The 23,247-nt window shown below is 43.8% G+C and overlaps 1 protein-coding gene across 2 annotated transcripts; it reads left to right on the forward strand.

Moving 5' to 3' along the window:
* Nucleotides 1–273: 273 nt before the first annotated feature.
* LOC119817628 (cyclin-dependent kinase inhibitor 2A-like) lies at nucleotides 274–23,247 on the forward strand. 2 transcript variants are annotated; one of them, XM_038334957.1, is made up of 3 exons: nucleotides 15,705–15,833; nucleotides 21,068–21,374; nucleotides 23,120–23,247. In XM_038334957.1, the coding sequence occupies exons 1-3, from the start codon at nucleotides 15,708–15,710 to the stop codon at nucleotides 23,128–23,130; spliced, it is 444 nt and encodes a 147-aa protein (XP_038190885.1). In that variant the 5' UTR covers nucleotides 15,705–15,707; the 3' UTR covers nucleotides 23,131–23,247. The 2 variants fall into 2 exon arrangements, with proteins under 2 accessions (XP_038190884.1, XP_038190885.1); XM_038334956.1 differs by lacking the exons at nucleotides 15,705–15,833; nucleotides 23,120–23,247 and adding an exon at nucleotides 274–485 and having other exon boundaries at nucleotides 21,068–21,368.

Here is a 23,247-nt window from a genome sequence, read left to right on the forward strand (position 1 = left end):
GAGCGGCCGAGGCGGGAGGCGTGCGCTGGGCGGGAGGCAGCGGGACCCCGGATGCGGCCCGCCGGCTCCGCGCGCGCCTCCCTCTGGGCGCCTCCGGGAAGCTTTCCCGCGCGACTGGGGACGCGGGGACGCGCCAGGGGGCGGAGATGGGAGGGAGGGGGAGGGGGGCGGAGATGGGCCGGGGGCGGCGCGTGGGTCTTGGGGTGCTTCCGAACAGAATGGGCTGGGGGCGGCGCTTCTCACCTCTCGTGGCACACGGAGGCGACCGCTAGGCGAGTGCGGCGGCTGGAGCATGGGGTACAGGTTCCTGGTGACTGTGCGGATTCGGGAGCGCGCAGATCGCCCACCCCGAGTGAAGGTTTTCGTGGTGCGGTTCCCGCGATCTTCGCGACACGGGTCAGCGAGCCGCGCACGGGCTGTCGTGGCCCTGATTTTGATGCTAAGGAGAAGCCAGCGCAGAGGGCGGCCGCTGCATGCTGGACCAGGTAAGAAAGGCCCTCCAGAGCCCGGCGCACAGGGGCTGTGGTTCCGCGTGCTTTCATGCATCTGACCCACGAGGTAGAAAGAGGACGCGTCCGGGTGCAGACAGGAGGGGGGAGGGGAGGGGTCGCTTTTCCACTTTCGGGTGAGTTCCTTGAAGGTGACGCGCTCTCAATATCGCATGGTGAATCTGAAGGCCCCCCCCCACTCCCCACCCCACTTCACACAGTCCTCCTCAATCCTGCGAAGTTTAGGATTCTCGGGTTTCTAAACCTGCCGCCTTAGAAATGGGTGACTCCTACGGTTCTCCGTTATGGTTTAGTAAAGAGCGGGCGTGAATACACACACACACACACACACACACACACACATATACACAACTATAGGTAAAGTGGTTTTCTAGAACTCTTAATTTCACCCTGGGGCGGAGCGGAGGGGGGGAATACCTGCTAACGGTCTTGTTTTCTAAGGGTTTGCCTATTCCGCCCCCATCCACCAGGCTGGCTCACCCTCTCGTTAGGAGGGCCTTCGAGAGGGGCAGCGTGAACAAAGATTGACTTCCTAAAATAAGAAGACTTCACGTTACGATTTCAAATATAATCAGTAGCTGCTAGAGAAGCAAATACTCAGTTCTTCAAGATTCCTCAGCCAGTATGGACAGTTGCAGTCCATAGAGTTGGAAACTTTTTACTGGCTGGCCTAAGTTACTGAAACAGCTTTGGATAGTGCTTTCAGGATCCTCAGGTATAGAGCTTGAACGTGCCGTCCAGGAAAAGTCAGAAGTAGTCAGATTTTAAACATCCCAAACCACAATTAGCATGGGTTTTACTTGAGGCCTACTGCTTGAAAAATAGAATCTGACACGTTTTATCCTCGTATCGGGTGATCTGGAAAACCGAAAGAAAAAAAAAACTGTGTAGATACTGTATGCAAAAATCTTAGAGCACACAGGGTCCCTAAAGTGAAGCTCCCACACCCTGGGAAAAGCTTTTTATTGTAGTACCAATTGTCTTTTAGGGATGGAAATGTGAAACTCTTAACACTACCCAGGAGGGCTGGGGTAGCTGGAGCCGTGGCCTGGACCAAAAAAAGAAAAAGAAAAAATGTAAAGGAAAACTGTCAAGTTTTGTTTGGTTGGTTTTTGTTGTGTTTTTTTTTTCAAGAACGTGTTTTCTCCGTACAAGCCTTGGGTGTCCTGGAACCTGCCCTGTACACCAGGCTGGCCTCCAACTCACTAAGACAGCTTCCTGGGTGCTGATACTAAAGGGCCCGCGAAATTTCATTCTTCCAAAAGTTAGTAGAGAGCATTGGTAAAGGTTTCTGTGACTTATTGCTAGATTTGATTTTAGCTCATTTCAAAACATTCGCAGGATCCAAGTCGCCTTCCTTAATGGTGGGTTTTTGGTTTGGTTTGGTTTGGTTTGTGTTTTTTTTTCTGTACAGCAAATGTCTAGCCCTTGTGATGTATGGGTTTGAATATAGTTGTTAGTGCTATGCCCTATTAAAAAGCCATTTTATGATTCAAGTTAATGTTTCTCCCTACACAATTATTTTATATTAATAATTTGGTGCCTTTGGGAATCTGTGGTAAGGAAGTAGAAATTTTTAGCATTTGTAAATGTTGTAATTGTATATTTTCAGGAATATAAAACACAATGCTGTAGCCACTTAGAGTTAAAGAGGGGACTGTAGTTGTTTTCTTAACATGATCAAAATCCTGGGTTCCATCCCCATGAGGCAGAAGTCGGTGGCTGTGGTGGTGCTCCTCTGTAATTCCAGCTCTGGAGAGCAGAATGATCCTGATTCTTTGGGGGAACCAAGCAGTAATAGAGGCAAGGAAACCCAGGACTTAAGGTTATCCTTTATGGCATTCATAATTCAAGGCAATCCTGGGATATTTGAAGCAAAATTAAACACAAAGTTGTAATAACCATTTATAATATTAGTTTTTTATTTTTATTTATTTATTTTTGTTTTTTTGAGACAGGATTTCTCTGTAGCTTTGGAGTCTGTCCTGGAACTAGTTCTTGTAGACCAGGCTGGCATCGAACTCACAGAGATCCGCCTGCCACTGCCTCCCGAGGGATTAAAGGTGTGCGCCAGTTGTAGTGCAGACTGTAAAGTCTAAAAATAGAGTTGTTGAAAGAAAGCATTTACTGTCACAAGTAAAAATCAGTTTTCAGGAATTTAATGTGTGAAATTATCTAGAAGTGCTTTCATTATATAAAAGGCCCAATTATCAGCAAATATTTGATAGTAGAACTTATGGCATACATAGAATGTACCCAAAAATATGGCCAATTTCCCAACTTTCTATTTGAAACTGAGCACGTAATAGAAATATTTGAAGTGTTAATTACCAATGTTTTCATAATTATGCACCTCATGCTTACATATTCCACCACAGTGGTATTGGCTTAGGAATATACGTGGTGCTAATCACGTGGAATCATTCAGGTACTTGGGGTGCAAATCTTTAAACATTCCTTATACAAATTATTGACTATTGATGCAAAGATGTCAATATTCTAACATTTTGAAAGTTTCTGTAGATGTGTTCATTGGATTTTTTTTCCTATGACTGAAAATGTGTTTGATAAAATTCTGTGAGGGAGTGGGGATACAGTTCAGTAGTAGTCTGCAGAAGGCCCTGGTCCAGTTTCCAGTGCACACAGTACACAGTACTCTTTGCTAAGCTCTGCTCTCCCAAGTATTCCTGGCTGTTTAGGAACTCTTGCCTCCTTCTCCTCTTCCTCCCTCTCCTCCTTTTCCTCCTCCTCCTCCCCCTCCTCCTGAACCTTGCAGCTGACTGAAGCCAATATTTCAGTATGGACATGATCCCGTTGGTGCTGTGTTCTACACACAATACCAACCACCCCTTCCTTTTTATATTTTGAGTTTTAAGACATCATTGCCATCCTAGAAACAGGATAACCTACTACTGCCAGTGTCTCTAGCAGTTTACAGTTCTGCCGTTCATACTGACTCAATTCTAGAATCGCTGAGCATTTTGACCAGTGATTTCACCCCATTTCTCTTGTTCCTTCACACTACAGTACTTTGGTCCCCTCAAATTTCTGTGATTCTGGAATATGCAAATGATGAGTATTATTTCATCTTCAAACTATAAAAACTATAGTATTAAGTATGAATTTTCCCTAACTTCAGATTTTCACATAGCTGATCTCTAATATGACCTTTTACAAGCACATTACAGGTAAGAAAAACAATTTTTTTATCCATGATCTCATGTATTTAGCCCAAGAAGGTTGTGAAATAAACATCTGAACACCTTCTGGGTACTTGGATTACTAGCAGTGGGCCACCCCACCTTGTTTATACAGCCTGGGGACCAAACCTAGGACTCCCTGAGAGCTAGCCAAATCCTCTGTGAACTGACCTGCATCCTCAGCCAACTTTATAGCACAGAGGAAGAGCTTACACTTGAACCTAGCTACCCTCAGGAAAGAAAATACTCGATGAAGATCAGTAGAGGAAGAATGAAAGTTGCCTAAAATTATAACAATATGGTATTAAAGTATAACCTGGAATGAGATCATTATTAGGTTGAGATAATTATTAGGTTTTTCCCACTTTTCCCCTAGGTAGCCCTAACCTGGAACTCTATGTAGACCAGATTGAGCTCCAACCACAGAGATCTGCTTGCCTCTGCCTCCCAAGTGCTATACTATTAAAGGTGCGTACCACCAAGTTTGTTTGATTTTAATAGCTTCCCTTTGTAGTCCAGATTGAACTGAATTTCCCTGTTCTCCTGCCTCAGCCACTGGAAGACTGAAGGTGTGTGTGTGTGTGTGTGTGTAGTGTGCCCACCCTGGCTGACATATTGACATTTTTTGTAAAACATTTAATATATTTGATACAGTGTAAAATAGTTGCCTACAGGTACGCAATTATTTTTGTTTGTTTTTGTTTTGTTTTGTTTTTGAGACAGGGTCTCGCTAGCCTTGACTGGCCTGAAACTCCCTGTGTAAACCGGACTGGCCTTGAATTCAGAGAACGTGCCTGCCTCTAGTAAATGCTAGAACTAAAGAACTGTGCCATCTTGCTCCCCACCCCACCCCACAACAGGCAATTTTAAAAATGAGACTTGGCATAGTAAACAATTTCCTCTGACTGGGAGGGACTGGGGACATTCATTGTCTTCATCACACTTTTGAGTTTGACAAATTCATCTGATATCACTAGTCAACATATGTCACTGCCAAAGCCTCCAGCACCATAATATGCACTTGGGGGTTGAAACTAAGAGTTAAATGAGTCAAGAACTGAGTTGAGTCTCTCGCCTCTATGAAGGTGGCTTTAAAGTTTGAGACCGCTAGCAAGGGCTGCGACTTCAGGCTTTAACTCTGCAGCTCTCGTTCCCCAGACTTCAGGAAAGGATGCCACTGCTGCCCTCACCCATCTCTGAGGCTCTTGGATGTTGAGTCCCATTTCAGCCTCCTCACCCTCCCTGCTATTCTTTCTCTTTGCTTACTCTCCCCCCACCTCACCTGCTGAATTCATACTCAGGCATTTGAGTGACCGCAAGCTGGGAATCCCTGGTTGGCAGAGCTAACCTCTTAGAGGTTTATCCAGGCATCCGGTCCTGAGACCCCCCAAGAGCACCAGTAGCTCAGCTCCACACAGCTCCATCCCTACCTCCTCCTCTCCCCCCCTTCTCTCCCTCCCTCTCTCTCTCTCTCTCTCTCTCTCCTCTCTCTCTCTCTTCCTCTCTCTCTCGATCCTCTCTCTCCTCTCTCATCTCTCTCTCTCTCTCCTCTCTCTCTCCCTCTCTCCCTCTCTCCCTCCTCCCCTTCCCCCTCCCCTCCCCTCCCCCTCCCCTCCCCCTCCCCCACCCAATCTGGAGAACTGGTGATTTAGCTGGTGGCCAAAACAAGCCCTGCTACCCAGAATTTGGACCCTCATCCACTTATCACTTCGGCACTCCTTCTGTTTTAATCTCCTCCTAACCACTTCCCTCCCCAGAGACACAGCCTCAGGTAAGATTTAATCAGATAAAGGTGACTGTAGGCGTTAGGGGCCTTGTGGGAAGGGGAGCGGCACTGCTCGCAGCAAGGAGTGGTGTCCGGCAGACTCAGACTTCTCTAGATTCAGACACAACAGGACATCTCTATTTCACTAACTCGGCTGTTATCGAAGGGGTGCTGGTGGGCAAGAGTAAATCAGTTTTGTTTGGATGAACACACAGGGCCAAAGCACTCCCAATCCACCCCCGCCCCACCCAGCCCCGCAGGCCGCCTGGGGTCCAGGCCTCTCTGCTCTGCAGTCGGAAGTGCAGCCACACCTTCAGGAGGCCAGCGCTAATTTTCCAGTGCTGACTTTGCCTTCTCTTTGTTGTGCAATCGCCCTCAATTAGAATGTGTCCTTGAAATTACTAATCAGAAAGGAACCTCACCCAGTTCAAGGATGGCAAGCAAACTACAGTCCAAGAAGACCTGTGAATAAACGTCCTACAAAATATCCTCCAACTTCAGGCCTCAGCAGATCCTCCATGTGGTAATTCATGCTATGGGCTGTGTAAATAGCAAGCCAGGTGGACTTAAAATTGTTGGTGCTACCAAATATCAATGTCATCTTTTTTATTTTAAGAACAGATTAAAAGACACCCTTCTTTTCAGCTTTTCCCTTGCTTGTTTTGAGACCCCCGGAACAGGCACTGAATTTCAGCAAAACCGTGGTCAGGAGAAAAAGTGGGAAGATTAAGATACAAATCTTGCTAGAAGATTTAAAGTCCCACAATGGCACAATCCCCTCTAGAGTTTGGTTTTTGTTAGAAATTCTATATTGACCTTGCTTATGAAAATGAAAACCCTTTATCACAAAAGACTTTTTAACTCAGTGTTGTCCCTCCGCATCAAATCACCACCTCCTAAAGTACTCAGACAGAAACGGGGGAGGGGTGGACTTGGGGGGGGAACTCTGGATGCAAGGGGTCCAGGCTCCACCCCTGTGAAACCACACTCCCAACCCCCAAGAGGAATTGTGTCCAAGGAAAAGCTACTTTGTAGGAGTTTAGAATTGTCTGAATAAAATTAGCTAATCTCTTATGCACATTGAAACTAATAAAACTGTGCAGAGGTGTGTTTGCTTTCTTAATGGAAGCAGGCAAGAAACCAGAAATCGGAGGAGTGCAGCGTACAGCGAGGCAGCACCTCGGCCTGAGAGCTGTTCTGGTGACTTTCTCACTGGCTCTCAAATTCTAACCCAGTATAGTTTTGACAGATTTCTGGAGTCTGCACTGTCCTCAAGGGGCCTCTAGGCATGATTTGCAAATGTCAATATTGCTCATTTCAGATCTTATTTTTGCTTGTTTTTAAACTTAGCAAAGCCATTTAAAGTTAAGTAAACTCTGAACTCCAGGTAGGAGAGGAACTGAATAATCAAAGAAATCGTTTCACAAAATGAAAAAGAGACCTTTCGGTGTTAGAATTCACAGGGGGGAATCTCAGGGCTCATAGTGTCAGACTGAAAGTTGCATATACGAAAGCCACAATAGAATTATCTACTCACAATTCTAGGTATACTTCAATTTTTTTTTTGTACCAGGTGAATAAATCTCTCTTCATATGCATATAAATAAGGGTTTTTTATTTTATTATCTAAGCCAGACTTGGAGCAAATAGAACCAAAAATGCTGTTTAAAAAGGAAGACAAAGGGGTTTCACTGATTTAAATAGTTTATTTAGAATCAAAAAGTTAAAGCAAAATGTTACCATAACAGAATGAAGCTGATGAACAAAATGTCGGACCTTTGTGTGTCTGTAAAAGCCCAGTAAATGGGGGGGGGGGAGTGGTGGATGATGGGGGGAGGGGGCAGATGCCTTGAGCAGCAGGAAGTGCAGTTGTAAGAAAACTCAGAATGGAATCAGTTTTTCTGGGTCTTACCAGGGGCTCCTGTTACATGTGTACGTTAATACAAAGTCTGTGTTTTACTTTCTCTTCTGAGTGCCACTACTTTTTTTGCTTTATTTCTGTTCAGTTGCCAGATTGTCTGACTAAGCATTTGTGTGATTCTTGCTTCCAATTTAAATAAACAGTAGCCATCTGACTCCCTATGGCTGAAAATCCTCTCCCACGTGAAGAAAACTAGCATCTTTGTTTGAGATGAGTAAGAGCCCCTGTAAAGTGAGATGCTTTGAACTTTACACGCCGAGTAGCTGCAGCAAAATGTTTTCTATGGAATACCACATTTCTCAAAAAGAAGCTTATCCAGTCATTCTTCTAAAGTTAGATTCTCTCTCAGAGGTGATTATGAGGAGCGCTCAGTGGAGGAATTTGATCCGCATTATCTCAGTTACCTTAGTGCTCTTGCGTTTTTGACGTTTTACTTTCTCTTGTGTTGTTGTTTAAAGATTAAGGCTCAAATAAGTATCACAACCCGTCCACTGTCACTGGTTAATGACTTTTTACTGCCTTTGGATGCCTCTGGAATTAAGAGAACACACACACACAAACTTCATTTTTATTTCTTCTAGCTAATACTATTATGTGAGCTGTTTTGAGGGGTTATTTGGCTCTTTGGTGAGGCAAAATCTCTCTCACTGTGTAACCCAGGCTGGAATTCATAGCCATGCTCTTGCCTCAACCTTCTGAGTCCTGGGACCATAGGTGTGCACCTCATGCTTTGGAGTTCTATACATTTTTAACCCCCTTAAGTCAGTATGAGGATATATGTCCCAGTAAATATTTACTGATTCCATGGAACACTACAAAACAGAAGGCAATATGATAATAACTAAAGTTCTTGACTTCCTCAAGTCATTGCATCTCATAAATTTAAACTGAAACTTCTCATAAATATAAATCACTTGTTTCTGCATTGATTTAGAAGCAGCAAATGAGAACCTTTGAACTAAGGCAGGAACAGTTTGAAGCAGAAGAAAGCTCATTGTTGGTATTCGTGTGGCCTGCATCGGGTGCTGCTGTTCCCATAGCGTCCTAGCTGGTGTGGCTTCAGAAGGGAGCTGTAGGAATTCCTCTGCTTCCACTTTCTCATCTGGAAGCCCAGGGTTGGGGGAAACAGCTTATAGTATTTATGTAATGAGAAATAGAAGGAAGTAGAGCATGTCAAGACTCACTGACAACATCCAAATAAGGAATGGATATCAGTCAAGTCAAACATGCCATATGCAATTAGTGTAAACTTGCCTTCTTTTAAATCTACACCGCACAGAAGCCCTGTAGGAAAGCCTGTAGGGTTTAATGCCACTTACTATCAGGATAAAACCTATAATTTTCTATAGTAGAAAATCAGTGTAATCATTGAAATTAAAAGTATTGTTATTAGCCTGTTTTTAATCTTAAAAACAGGTCAATGGCCTGGAATAGGGGCTTCTACAGAAAGCTGAAGTTTATTCAAGACAGTTTTTAATACCATTGTGTGTGTATATGTGAAGTTTATGCAAACCGTTTTTAATACCGTTGTATGTGTGGTATGTGTGTGTGGTGGGATATGTGTGCAGAAATATTAAAGTCATCTTCAAGCCCTTCAAGATGTTTGAAATGTAGAATTCAATATTTTGAGTCATTTGTAATAACAATTTAAAGGAATTATTCAGAATTGGGATTCCAGACACACAAAATGCACAACATACCATTCTTCCCATTGTCAGAGGGCAAAGATTTGTTTATTTATTTATCAGAGAAAATCTATAAGGGAATTTTTTAATAGGAAGTTGAACATAAAAGTTTGTCAAAGGTAAATTTTGCATTCCACTGTTTTGCCTGGTTTTCCCTAGGCCAGCCTGGAATACAAGGTGAGACTGTCTCGTAAATTTCTGCTTGAAATACACGCTAAGAGAAAGTGGGAGGTGACAGCACAGAGGAAACCTTGAACGCGGGGTCCACCCTAGAGTCACTTCCCATGATTTGGTGGCTAATTTTTTTCTCCAGAAGTTCTTTAGTTGGAACAGAGGTCCATCTATTACCACAGTGCTGTTTTTAAAAAGCTGAATCCCCAAAAAGAGAATGAATCACAACTATTAGGAGGTTATTTGTTAAACTTTTTAACATCCTCAGGAATGTGCAGAAATTGATTTTGATGGGCTCTATAAATAACATGAGAGAACATGTATGTGTTCTAAACTCATTTTTATTTATTGAGAATCCTCTGTATACCTGGATCTTCACAGATCTAATAGTCTCAACTCCCCCACAATGACCTTTATTGGGTGAAGTTTATTTTCCTTGCAGATTTCAGGAAGCTTACATAATTTACTTAAACCTGAGGAGAGAGAACAAAGAACAAAGAAAATTTACATAATTATTGAAACTAAGCCCAGTTTGCTTGATGCAAACCTATAATCCCAGCAGTTAGAGAGGCATAAGCAGGGCCCACCTGGGAATTCCCGGAGCTGGTGAATAAGGGGTCAGTTCTCTGGCTCTGCATTCTCTCTTGATTGGTTTGTCCCGCGATCCAGTCCCTCATTTGTGTCCCTTCCACAGTTATTTGAAGGATCGGATTGTCATTCTCACTATACACATGTGTCCAAGGCAAAGAAGCCGTGGCCATGGAAAAAATATGGGGAGAGAAAATTATTCAAGATCTACAGAAAATAGTGCCAGTCCTGTAATTCCAGTACTTAGAAGGCAGAAGCAGGCAGATCCAGAGCAGTTTTCTGCTGTTGCTGCTGTTGCTTGGTTTGTTTTGCTTTGTTTTGTTAATAAAGTGTATAGACACTATTTATTAACCGGGTAACTAGAACTGATATATATATATATATATATATATATATATACATATATATATATATCTGGTAAGTTATAGAGCAAAAGAATGTTTCCTTCAAAGGCAGGTTTGTTATACTTGTCCAGTGTCTTATTTCCAGGGCCATGGGTAGGAGTAGCGTGTGGGCAGCTCATGACTTGACCTCCAGTACCACAAAAAGGTGGGCAGTGGGGAGTCATGTCCCTGAAACACTGCAGTATTATAGCAGCAATTAGAGCTACTTAAACACATCTGAGGGATAGTAGGGAAATCATAACTTTCGCTGCCATGGTAGAGCTGTTAAAGACTCCTCATGATATACCTTTGGAGAAATTTGGAACATTCTCATAAGCAGGAGTGAAATATCTTAAATGGTACAGGATCTTCAAGGTAAAGACTTAAAAGCAAGGAAGGGAATATTTTTTTGGCATTGTTATTTCTGTGTGGCACAATTTCTTGTTTTCTTCATGAAGTTCATTTCCTGCTCTCTCTCTCTCTCTCTCTCTCTCTCTCTCTCTCTCTCTCTCTCTCTCTCTCTCTCTCTCTCTCTCTCTCTCTCTCTCTCTGTGTGTGTGTGTGTGTGTGTGTGTGTGTGTGTGTGTGTGTGTGTGTGTCATTTTAGCTGTGTTTAAAGGCAGATACCACCACCACCAAGCCCTGTTTTTTTTTTCTGCATACATGAGCTACAAGCATTCAAAATGAACATGGAAAAACATTGTCCAGAATGGCCATGACTACTAAGTGACTTCTGGAGGGACCTAGGGACCAAGTTTCTGACACTGTATTTTTACTGGCAAATATCCCACAAGCTAGTACTTCTTACCCAAAGATATCCTGCTGCTTTGGTCCAGGCTTTGCCATTTATCCGAGCACTTGGTTCTCAGAGGAACACCACAAACGCTGCACCTTAGTCAACAGGAAGACATCTGTCTGGGAGGCAGAAGGGGCCTCTTGCTCAGAGCACAGAGCCTGGGGTTGGAACTGTGCTTGCTTTCGAAGCACTCTTGGCTTATTTCATTCCACTTTGTGAAGGAAGGATAATACTTTCTATCCCATAAGAGAGTGGTCTTGTTAGAAATGATGTATGTAACACTGCATAATAAATGATAACCATTATGATTTCCTTGGCCACTTTGAATGCATTTCTTATTGTCTCTATTTCTGTGTGTCTTAATTATATGCCTGTCTACTTGTCATCAAGATGAGGATTCCCATTATATATGCATATAAGCATGTATGTATATCATGCAGTACACATATACATGCATGCACACATACATGCAATTGCTTTTTCATCTTTCTATTTTCCCTACAATAAGCAGTTTCTCAACAATCAGAATTCATTTACATTAAAATAGTTTAGTTATTTCCTTGGGCAGCAAAGTTAGCCTATGTCACATAAAATCTACTCTTTAAGATATTTTAATGGTAAAATTTTTATTTTGAATCATTTGTTTTGTACACATTTTAAAAACTCTGCCTATAACAGGTAATGCACTTCTAACTTCTCCTGAAGATGGTTTTGGTATCACTTGATTATATTCCCAGATTCCAAATCCAGTTAGCAGCTTGGAAACTGAAGCTGAAATTTTGTGACTTGCCTACAATTTTGTATCACGTCTTCAAAAGATGGCATCCTTGCTGTGGTCCTGCTTGAGCAAGAAGAGAACGTTTATAATAATTTTGAATAAACAGGTGGAGTCCCAAAAATGTTTTTTTTTGTCACAACTAATAATTCCCAAGAATTAACAAGCCTGTTTGAGAATCTGATCTTCTCAGGGGCTAGCCTTGCTCCATGTGAAATATTACATCACTTGTTATATTTATCAATTGAGAAAGTTTTTTCTTGTATAAATATTTAAAATTTGATGAGATCACAATAAAAAAGGCATCTCAATTGGACTATTAGATTATTCAATTAGGCCATTAGATTATTAAATGATAACCATTATTTTTCTTGGCCTCTTTGAATGGATTTCTTATTGTCTCTGTTTCTCTGTCTCTTCTAATTATATGCCTGGCTATAATAAATAATGAGGGTTCTCATTATTTATGCATGTAAGCAGATTTTATATGTACTCATAGGCATATGCCTATATATAGGTATATATGATTGTGATCTTGTCTGCTGTTACTTTGAACAAGGGACACGTGCCTCCAGTTGCAGTGCCTTCACCTGGGAAAAATGGCAGCTATGTCTCAAGAGGCTGCTGCTTTGACTCCAACAAGAAATATGTTTCTCGGCGAGTAATGTCACTCTCTCAGTGAGTAGTGTCACTGAATTGTAAGGGCTAGGTGGTGTCACATCTGAGTGAGAGATAACAGTATTTCGGATGAGAAAGAAACTTAGATCTGAGGATACAGCCACAACCCGCAACCAGCTGCATTCAGTTCTGCCATTATTGCATGCCGGCCTTCTGGGTCTCTGAAGGTCTAGACTGGTAATGGTGAGGAAGGACTACAGAGCCTTCTACAAAGCCACAGGGGAGTCATTATTCATGCTGGGTCCAGACCTCCCTTGCTCAGATGGCTGCTTTATACCCAGATTCCTGCTCATAACCCTCACCCATTGTTCTAATTCTAATAAACTCATTGGCTGCCCACAGTGAGCTTGGTGGAATCTCACGGTTTGTCACTGGATCCTAGGAGGAGAGGGTGGGTTATGTCTCCTCAAGAAGAGAAATTTCAGCCACACCTCACAACTGCCCCCCCCCCCACTTCAGTTTCCCTTTCAGCCCAGGTGCTTTAGTCTCTTCCGGTTCCCTATACCTGTTTCACCTTCGTCCCTGGGCTTGACCAATCACAGCAAAGCTGGAAAGGTGTGCCGGTACCGTCCATCCCGCTGTCTCCTGCTTTCCGTCTGACTTCTTTACAGCTCTCTTTGCATACTTCTCTTCCAGAAGTTTGTTCCTATTTTGTTTTCCCGGCTGCCCAATATATCTCAGTGATGTTTTCCTACACGTCTGCACCTTTACAGGCGTTCTCACCTCTACCAGGAGCAACCTCCTTCTCCATCTGAATACACAGAAAAGCGCAGGTTTGAACCCGCAGGGTTCTCTACTCTTCACCAGGAGACTGGATTTTATATTTAACTCCACGTGGAGTGTTGGCATCAGGTCCAAGCTGAGATGGATGAACAAATTTTGAGTGTGGTAGTTTTGTTTTGTTACCACTATTATTATTATTTATAGTACAAATATATATATTTGTACCACTATTATTTATTATTTATAGTAGCAGGACCCATACACAGATTCCATCATCTTGGATGACCTCTACTGCAAATGCCTGCACTGGTGTATACTTACCCAAAACCCATTGTTGATATTTTCTTTTTTGTTATATTTTTATTGTTTAAAATTTTTAATTTTAATATATACTAATCATATTCTGCCCCTCCCCCAAGTCCTTCCAGATCCTCTTCCCCCTTACTACTTACCAAACTTTAAGTTCTTTATTTAAAAAAAAAATACAGCTGGGCGGTGGTGGTACTCACTTTTAATCACCACACTCGGGAGACAGAGGTAGGCAGATCTCTGTGACTTCAAAGCCAGCTTGGTCTACAGAAGTTCCAGGACATCTAAGCTATTACTCAAAGAAATCCTGTCTTGGAAAAAAAAAAAAGAAAAAGAAAACACCACCCCCAAAAAGTAACCAAGTAAAACCACACACATGCATGCACACACACACACACACACACACACACCAAACAAACAAAGAAAAACTATGGAATCCATTTTATCTTGGTCAACTACTCCTGAACATGAGAGCTACCTAGGAGTGGTTGATATACTTAGAGTGTCAATACATTGTAAAAACTGAGTTTTCCCTCTCCAAGAAGGTATAAATGACAATTCAGTTGTTAACCTTTATCCTGGTGACTAGGTTTTCATTTATTCATTCATGTTTAAAATATAACAGAATATAATAAGATAAAACACATAGAAGTTGGACAAGATAAACCAGCAGAAAGAGCCCAAGAGAAGGCATAAGAATCAGAGACCCACTCTTTCACACACTTAGGAATTTCATAAAAACACTCAACAGGAAGCCATGATATGAGCACAGACCTCTGCAGAGCCATGTAGCTCATGCATGCTACCCAAGTCTATGTGCATTCTTATGAGCATTGATCACGTGGATTTAGAGGGCCCTGTTTTCTTGGTGTCCTCCATCCCTCTTACACTCATCTGCCTCCTTTTCTGCAGGATTCCCTGGATTCTGAGGGGACGGACTTGATGGCGTGTTCCAGGTCTCTCACTCTGCCCAGTGTTTGGCTGTGGGTCTCTGTGTTTGTTCCCATCTGCTGCAGGGGGAAGCTTCTCATGGTGACTGAACACGGCCTTGATATGCTCAAAGCAATTCTCTGCTTGCTCTTTAGTTGCTGTTTAACTTCCTTGTATTAAATGCAGGAGTAAAAGAAAGGGCTTTCGTGTTTTCAGTGTTTTTTTTTAATCCTCTGTTTTACCTAATATTCATTTAAAATGAACAACTTATTAGTCGTGCAATCGGATTGCGGTAGCTCTTAACGTTCATAAGTATATCCAGTCATTTAAACGCACAACAGCCCCATAAAATAGGCATCAATTATGAGCAAGCAGATTGTCCTCCAGTGACTCCACTCCCTCACTTTTGTATTTTCGTAAAAAAAAACAAAAAAAAAAAAAAACCTCACACTTTTAAGAGCTAGCACCCAATACCATAACATCAGAACTGCTTCTGGGATCCCTCGCCAAGAGGCGGGTTTCACAGGGCGCGTGGGTCAGAGACCTCGGACAGGCAAGAAACTCTGCAAAATTAGTTGTTTGAGCTCGGATTGCTGGCATTTCAGAGCGGCGAGAACGTAACTTTTTCTTCTGAAGAAACGAGGCCATAATCTTTGCCTATGAAGTGAATATCTTAAGTTTCAGTTTGGCGGTGAAATATACCCGCCTTCATTTTTTTTTTTTTTTTTTTTCTAAAACCCGAGTATTGCACTGGGGAGGAAGGAAACGGGAGAGATTTCACGCTGGTGGAGAATGGACTAGCTCACCCGCTCAGGAGCCCCACGTGCTCCTCTTTTGGGCGCCCGGAAGGAGCTTAGCGTCAAGGGGTGTCTGGGCATGGGGGTGGGGTGGGCATCGCAGGCGGCAGGTGCCCCCACCCCATCCTCTAGCGCAGCTGCAGCTTCCAGCTCTCGCAGAGACCCGAAGTCTCTTTTGCAGGAGTACAGAATACCGTCCCCTCCCCGCCTGGGCCGGGGGGCGGGGGAGGGCTCGGCGATCGGGGCGCAGAGGGGGGGGGGTCGGCGATGGTTTCAGAGATGTCCTATTGGGGAGGGGTGTTCAGGGCGAATTGCGCCTCCTATAGCGGACTGTGGAGCCACGTCAGGCACAGGGAGAGGCTCGGCCCCCACCAACCTTAGAGGAAGGAAGGAGGGCCCTGCTGGTCACGCGAAGAAGGGCTAGGCACTGAATCTCCGAGAGGGAGGCGATCAAGAGGGGAGCGCTTTGGAGCCGCGATGGAGCTCTCGGCAGACAGGCTGGCTAGGGCGGCGGCCCAGGGCCGCGAACACGAGGTTCGGGCTCTGTTGGAAGCAGGGGCCTTGCCCAACGTTCCGAACTGTTTCGGTCGCACCCCGATTCAGGTAGGCACAGGGTGTTTCATCTGCAGTGGGATGGTAACTTCCATAGGAGAAAAGCCAACATCTCTGGGGAGTTTTCTGGGTGACCCTGACTGCAATGGCCGTTCAGTTACCATTTAAAGTATATCCCCTAATATATTTTTGCCCTACCCCCTCTTTAAACCAACTTTGTATAGTGCACCATTTTGGCATCAAGTTTTCAAATTCTCGTGACTGAGAATTATTATTTGTTCCCATCCATTGTCAGTAGATTATTTCTGGTTTTGCTTTCATCAACTTACTAAGCTTCAACCTAGAAGGGAATTCTTTCTGTCGCTCGCTAGTAATATCCATCCATAACCATTCTTTCTAATTCTCACAAAGAAAATTCCCATGAAACAAATAAGCACTCTTAAAAGCCTGTGCACACATAGCAAGGTAAAGAAAAGTAACACCAGTTGCAACTATGCAATAGAGAATACATTTTACACACTTTAACCCACACAATAAAAATAAAAGTGTTTGGAACCTTGGGATCTTTTACAAGTCTAGCGTGGAGACATTGTAAGGCTAGACAGTAAGGGTGGTTGTACAAAATAGGTATGAGCCTTTTAAAAAATCTGTCTATGGTTTACAGTTTAACATCTGAAGCATTACCAGCTTCTGGGGAGTTTGCCTTTGGAGTCCTAAAATATGTAAGAGAAGACCTTATTTATGAAATACAGAAAACTTAAAAAAAAAAGTCAGGTCGATAGTTTTGACAGCCATTTAATAAGGGGAAAAGAGGAAATGGTTTTGGTTCAGAACCTTAACCAACTTGTTGTCTGAGATAGAAATCTTTAGTTTCTAAAAAGAAAAAAGAAAATAAGCCAGGTGCTGGTGGCCCATGCCCTTAATTTCAGCACTCAGACTGGTTTACAGATCGAGTTCCAGGACAGCCAGGAGACTACACAGAGAAACCGTGTCTCAAACGAACGAAACAAAACAAAACAGAAAAAGAAAAACCCCCAAAAGAGAAAGAAAAAAAGAAAAAATCAGGGGCACAGTTCAAGGTACTTTCTTCAAAGGGTTTAGGCACTTTTCACTTACTTTTGCATTTTTCACATTTTTCCATGCCATAAAAGATTCGAGCAATCTTTAAACCCAAATTTATAAGCAGTTATTGAGGACTTTAACATACACATAAAGCACACAGTATTTTTTTTCTTTCTTCTTTCTGTAGTTCGCTTACAGCTTTCCTGGAAGTTAAATTAGTTCCACTTTCTTCAGGGGAAGATGCAACAATACTAATAGCAACTAATAATGCTATCTTGATTTAGAAAAACTGAGGGATTCATGTTTAAAAACTCACAGAACTCTGGGGGGGGGGGCTATGTCTCCTACCTTCCTTCTCTTTGGCTCCCAGCAGCAGCCAGTCCTGCCACGTGGTGGTTCTGAAGTTGCAAAACTATCTGTGGCCATCAAAACCCAGCCCTTCTCCCAAACGTCTGTGCCAGTTACAGACACACACACACACACACACACACACACACACGTCAGTCAATGGTGAATCTAAAAGGATGACCCGCTTTCCAGGAGATGCGAGAGCACAGAGCAGAAAACTGATTAGGGAGCCAAAAATCCTTGAAGATTCAGTCTCCAAGCTTATTTCGGTGGCAAACTTCTGGGATAGCCAGGTTTTTAGTTGTTTGGTTGCTTGGTTGGTTTGGTTTGGTTTTTTGTTTGTTTGTTTGTTTGTTTGTTATGTTGCATCCAAGACTGTTGCTAATATGATTCTCAGAAAGAGTCTTGAGGCTAGTAAAACTTTCAACGGAAAAGAGGAGGGGCAGCTGAAGCACCCACTTGTAGAGGTGGCAACACAGGTGGGTACACAGAAGCAGGGGTGTGAGGAGAAGGGACCTGTGCCTGACTCTGTAGCACTAGGAGTAAGACTTGCTCCCAAGGCTGGTTACCCGTGCTCAGTTTATGATTGTTATTAGACACAAATGCAAACAGCCCATCAACTACATTAGCCTGGCACTGTCCTTAACTTCCTGGAGTACAAGTGCAAATTCTAAACCTGTGGCCAAGTTTATTCTAATAGGAGAAAATTTCTTTATTCTTTACCCTAAATAAAATTGAACTGTGGGTTCTCTGTAAAAATAATAATAATAATGTTTGGGGGCTTTCTCCTTTGCTCGAAAGCAGTTTCTGCCTAGTTTATTTTCCAGGTAACTTTACAGCGCTTTAAATCTTTTACTGCTCTGATTTATTTATTTAGTTGAGAGAGGGGGCCTGTGTGGCGGACAGAGGACAACTTGTAGGAAGTGGTTTTCTCTTTCCACTTATGAGTCTGGAAAATGGAAGGTCCGGCTTGACAAAGCATTTAACCCACTGACCCATCCTGCTTACCCTAAAGAGCTTTTAAAAGTTGCCTTTGTAGGTAAAACAGTGTGGGGGAAAGTCTTATATGATAGCTAATACAATATGACTTTCATTCATGCATTGAAATTGAAAACAGGTGACTGGAAGTTAACATTCCTATTGGGGTTGTTAGCATGACTTCCAGCCTCAGAACTAAGCTTCCAGTTTAGCAGCCCAACTACTACTGCGTAAGCTTATATCTAGCTGGGTTCTTTAATATTTTGTTTGTGTATAGGTGTTTTGCCCGAATGTATATCTGTACCACATGCATGCCTGATGCTCACCTGACCTGAAGGTGTGGGATCCCCAGTACTTACACATAACAAAATACTCATTTGCTTTTCTGGTGATTGTGGATTCCATTTCAGAATGCCTCTCTGGTGGACGGAGGGAGCTGAAGATCAGAGCTCTTGCTTGGTGTGCACACCAAGGATTAAAGGTGTGTGCCACCTAGTTTAGGATTGGTTTTATTTCCAAGACGGTTTAGGAATCAAGAGCAGGCCTGCAATCACGGTTTCTTGGGAAAGGGATTGTACCAGGACTGATGGTCCAAAGCTAGGCTTTCAGATTTTAAACTTGAGAAGTGTTTTGTTTTATTACTGTTCTAACAAATTATGTTTTTTCTTTTATTGGAAATAGATTTTCCCCTCGTATACCATATCCTAATTACAGTTTCCTCTCAGTTCTTCCCCACCTTCCTTCCTTTAGTATGTTAAAAAAAAATAGGCAGCTCAGAGACTGGCTTCCAACTTGATATGTAGGCTAAAGTTCTGACCCCATTTCTCTCCCCCAAGTGCTGAGAATACAGGTATGCAGGATTTATGTGGTGTTGGAGTTTGCGCCAACACTTCACATATAAGGTCTTATAGTCGCCTTTATGGTCAACATGACAAACTAGAGTAATTTAAAAAGAAGATATCTTAATTAAGAAAATGCTTCCAGCTGGGCGGTGGTGGCGCACACCTTTAATCCCAGCACTCGGGAGGCAGAGGCAGACGGATCTCTGTGAGTTCGAGGCCAGCCTGGTCTACAAGAGCTAGTTCCAGGACAGGCTCCAAAGCCACAGAGAAACTCTGTCTTGGAAAAACAAAAAAAAAAAAAAACAACAACAACAACAAAAAAAAAACAAAACAAACAAAAAAAACAAAAAAAAAAGAAAGTAAGAAAATGCTTCCATCAGACTGGCCTGTAGGCAAGTTTTGGGGGGCATTTTCTTGTTTTCTGATATGGGAGGATCCAGCCTAGTGTGGGCAGTGCCATACCTGGGGAGGTGGTCTGGGTTGCATAAAAAAGCAAGCTGAGCAAGCCAATGAGAGCATTCCTCCATGGTCTCTGCTTCAGTTCTCCCTGCAGGTTTCTGGACAGGTTTCTATGTTGGCTTCCCTCAGTAATGAACTGTGATACCCTTTCTTCCCCAAGATACTTTAAAAAATGGATTTTATAAAAATTGCTGTAAAAAATTTATAAAAAATTTATTAAAAAAATGCTGCTACCATGGGTGTTGAATCCACTGGAACTGGAGTTACAGACAGTTGTGAACTGCCCTGTGGGTGCTGAGAATTGAACCTAGGTCCTCTGGAAGAGTAGTCAGTGCTCTTAACCCCTAAGCCATCTCTCCAGCCTTCACCAAGATACTTTTGGTCATGATCTTCATCAGGGCAATAGAAAGCAAACTAAAACACTAGGCAAACATTCCACCAGTGGAGCCAGTTACACACATTTAACAAGACTAAGACAAACACAGCATTATCACTGTGAAATTATAGGAGCTGGAAGTCTAAAATGAAGGCTATAAGTCAGAATCTGTTTTCTTTTTTCCCTAACTTTAGTGGCTATTAGCCCAGGACTCCTGCATCTTTTCTTTGACCTCTGCATCCCTGCTTCCATCTTCCCTTTGGCAGGATATTTGTGTTAACATTGAGCCTACTCTGGTAGTTTAGGATAGTGTATCTCAAGATCCTTAATATAGCTATGTCTACAAAATCTCTTCTCTCTATAACATGTTCACAGTTTAGAGGATAAATAATTTATAATGGGAAGGGAACATTAATATTTTAGGGACATTTTAGACTTTCTGATTTTAGACTTCAAGGACTACAAGTTTAACATCCCAAGAAGAAAAGGTTAACAAATTTTGTGAGAATTCTGGTTGTCTTTTTTTAAAGGTTTATATATTTATTTTATTTATATGAGCACTCTATTGACTTTATGCCACAAGAGGGCATCAGATCCCACTACAGATGGTTGTGAGTGGCTACGTGGGTGCTGAGAATCGAATTCAAGGTCTCTGGAAGAGCAGCCAGTGCTCTTAACCGCTGAACCATGCTCCAGCCCCTCTAGTTGTCTCTTTTGGCAACCACTTTTAGCAATTATCATACAATCAGAGATCGTCTTTTTTGTTTGTTTGATTGTTTGTTTTTCGAGACAGGCTTTCTTTGTAGTTTTGGAACACGTCCTGGAACTAGCTAGCCCTTGTAGACCAGGCTGGCCTCCAAGTCACAGAGATCGGACTCCCTCTGCCTCCAGAGTGCTGAGATTAAAGGCTTGCGCTACCACCACCCTGCTTAAAAGAAGAAAGTTCAGTATCCTTGCCCCTAGTGATGTTCTACAAGGGTTTGAGTACCATGAAAGCATGAGAAATACCCTATAAACCTGTGTGTAAAAAGAATGGAATGGGCGGGACGGGACGGGAGCAGCAAGTTGGTACAGGAAGCCTTTAAAGGGTAGAACCTCCTGACTGGTTGTCAGCACCGGATAGTTTAATTTAGTGGTGAGGCTTTTTAAATAGGGCTTCTTTCTTGGTCCCTGCTGCACTCTGGCCTTGACCCCTCTACTCTACCTTCTGACTCTTTCAGGTGATGATGATGGGCAACGCCCAAGTAGCCAGATTGCTGCTGCTCTACGGTGCGGAGCCGAACTGCGAGGATCCAGCCACCCTCTCCCGCCCCGTGCACGATGCAGCGCGGGAGGGCTTCTTGGACACTCTGGTAGTACTGCACCAGGCGGGAGCGCGGCTGGATGTGCGTGACGCCTGGGGTCGCCTGCCGATAGATCTGGCCCTGGAACGGGGTCATCGCGATGTCGTGCGTTATCTGCGTGCAGCTCAGAACGACCCCCAAGGCAACGGGCCAGCAAGCCTAACTTCTGCTCAAGCACCCCCAGGTGAGCATAGCTGGTCCAAGAGTTTCAAATCTGAGCGTATCTGAAATTCGTTTACGGATGGTAAAGTTGAACAGGGTCTGCTGGTTGCCTTCAGCTCACACAGCCAAGTTGTGGGACAACCTAAGAAGATGGAACCCAAATGAACCTGAGAACATGAACGCTGTCCCATAAATCCCAGCTGTACCTACCCACTTACCCCTAGTCAAGGCCGAGGCGGAAGTCAGGAGGGCCAGAGGTCTAGGGTTCGTGCACCGTGGAGCAGCAGCAGGACCTCGCTGCCACTTACAGAGCCTCGGTTCTGCTGCTTCACAAACCTGCCTGGTGGACTGATTGCACAGTTTCAAACCCGTAGGCCCTGTCCTTCAGCCTGCAACTTTGTCAACCTCGGCCCTGTACCTTCTCAGTGGAAAAATTTCTAGCCTTCCCTCCTTCCCGCGAGGGAGTTGTTGTATCCCCTTCTAAGGAAAAGAGACTCCTTTCTTTCCTGTCTTTTCAACCTTTCCATTCCATGCTGGGGACTCAGCTGGTAAGAGCACACTGCTCTTCCCGAGGCAGAGTTCGATACCTGGTACAGTACTCACTTCAGACAATTTACAACAGCCTGGAATTTCAGCTCCAGCAGATTCGATTCTTCTGGTCTCGGTGAGCAAGAGCAACAAGCACGCACGCGCGCGCGCGTGTACACAAACACAGCACACATTATTTAAAATAAAATTTAATACTTCTTGGAGACATGGCTAAACCTCAAATAAGCCTCTTCTCCCCTTTCAAAGCCTTCAGCAACCACAAAGGCTTTCTTTTCTTGTATCCCCACAAATGAAACTAAATGTTTAAAGTCGTTTATTGTCTAAAAAGAAAATATTTTAATTAAAATAAAATATATAAAGCAGTACACCAAAAATGACAAATGTTTAGTGTAAACCATGACGTAGAAATTACTAGAATATATACTGGAACAAGGGCGCGGAAGAGTCTCGCTCTGGCCCTCTGGAAGTGGAAGTGTTAACTGCCGACAGAGAATCCAAGTTGCCAGCCAAGAGAGGCTCCGGACAGGCGGGTCCTTATTCGGTGGTTCCGATCCCTCCCAGTGCAGACGTCTTCCAGGGTGCTTGTGGGAGGAAACCTGTTTTCAGTAGTAGGCTTGCAAACCGGAACACAGAAGTGTGGCCAGGAGAAAAAAGTAGTTAAAGAAGCTGCTCCAAGAACGCCGGAGCGAGGGTCGCGGGTGCAAGGGCTGCCAAGGAAGCAGTCGCTGAGGGGAGGGGAACTACCTAGCGAAGGCTGATCCGGTGGGAGCCGTGAAGACCTTAAAATAAATAAGGAGGGTCCTTTTCGTGGTAAGAAATCATTAATAGGTTTGCGGGGCGGGAAGGGGGGGGAGCAGATGGAAGCGGACACCGCGGGAATCCTCTGCCTTCCAGAACCCGAGCCGCAGCCTCGGGGGAGAGGTCGGGAGGCGACTGTTCCCGGCTGCCTCAGGCCGGGTAGGATTCGCCACCCGGTTTTTCTTCCTCAGCAGAAGAGACTGCTAGGCCCAGGACAATTCACACGGCTTAGAACGGGTGGGAAAAGCCAGACCTGGCGGGGGTCTAAGGCTGGCGGGAGCCACTGAGAGAGCCTAGCGGGGGCGGGGCGGAGGGGGAGAGGGATGCTGCACCCAGCCGGGGGCACTGCCGAGGCGAGGCAGGACTAGAGCCTACAGAGCTGTTCTCTAAAATGCGTTTTCTCTCTTTTCGTATCCGCAGACCAACCCTAAAGTCTGGCTAAGTTCCTCATCTCACCCGCCCAGTTCTCATCCTTGGATCCACGTCTGGAAAAAGAACGGCGCTTGGCTGGTCCCGATTCGCGTCTGTGATTCTAGCGTGTGGAAGGC

The sequence above is a fragment of the Arvicola amphibius genome, chromosome 6, assembly GCF_903992535.2.
Source record: "Arvicola amphibius chromosome 6, mArvAmp1.2, whole genome shotgun sequence".
Classification (NCBI taxonomy): domain Eukaryota; kingdom Metazoa; phylum Chordata; class Mammalia; order Rodentia; family Cricetidae; genus Arvicola; species Arvicola amphibius.

Excerpts from the sequence above, each read along its gene's own strand:
- LOC119817628 (XM_038334957.1), top strand. The coding sequence starts at position 15,708 with ATGGAGCTCTCGGCAGACAGGCTGGCTAGGGCGGCGGCCCAGGGCCGC. Across the intron at positions 15,834-21,067 it reads TCGGTCGCACCCCGATTCAG|GTGATGATGATGGGCAACGC; the intron begins GTAGGCACAGGG and ends TGACTCTTTCAG.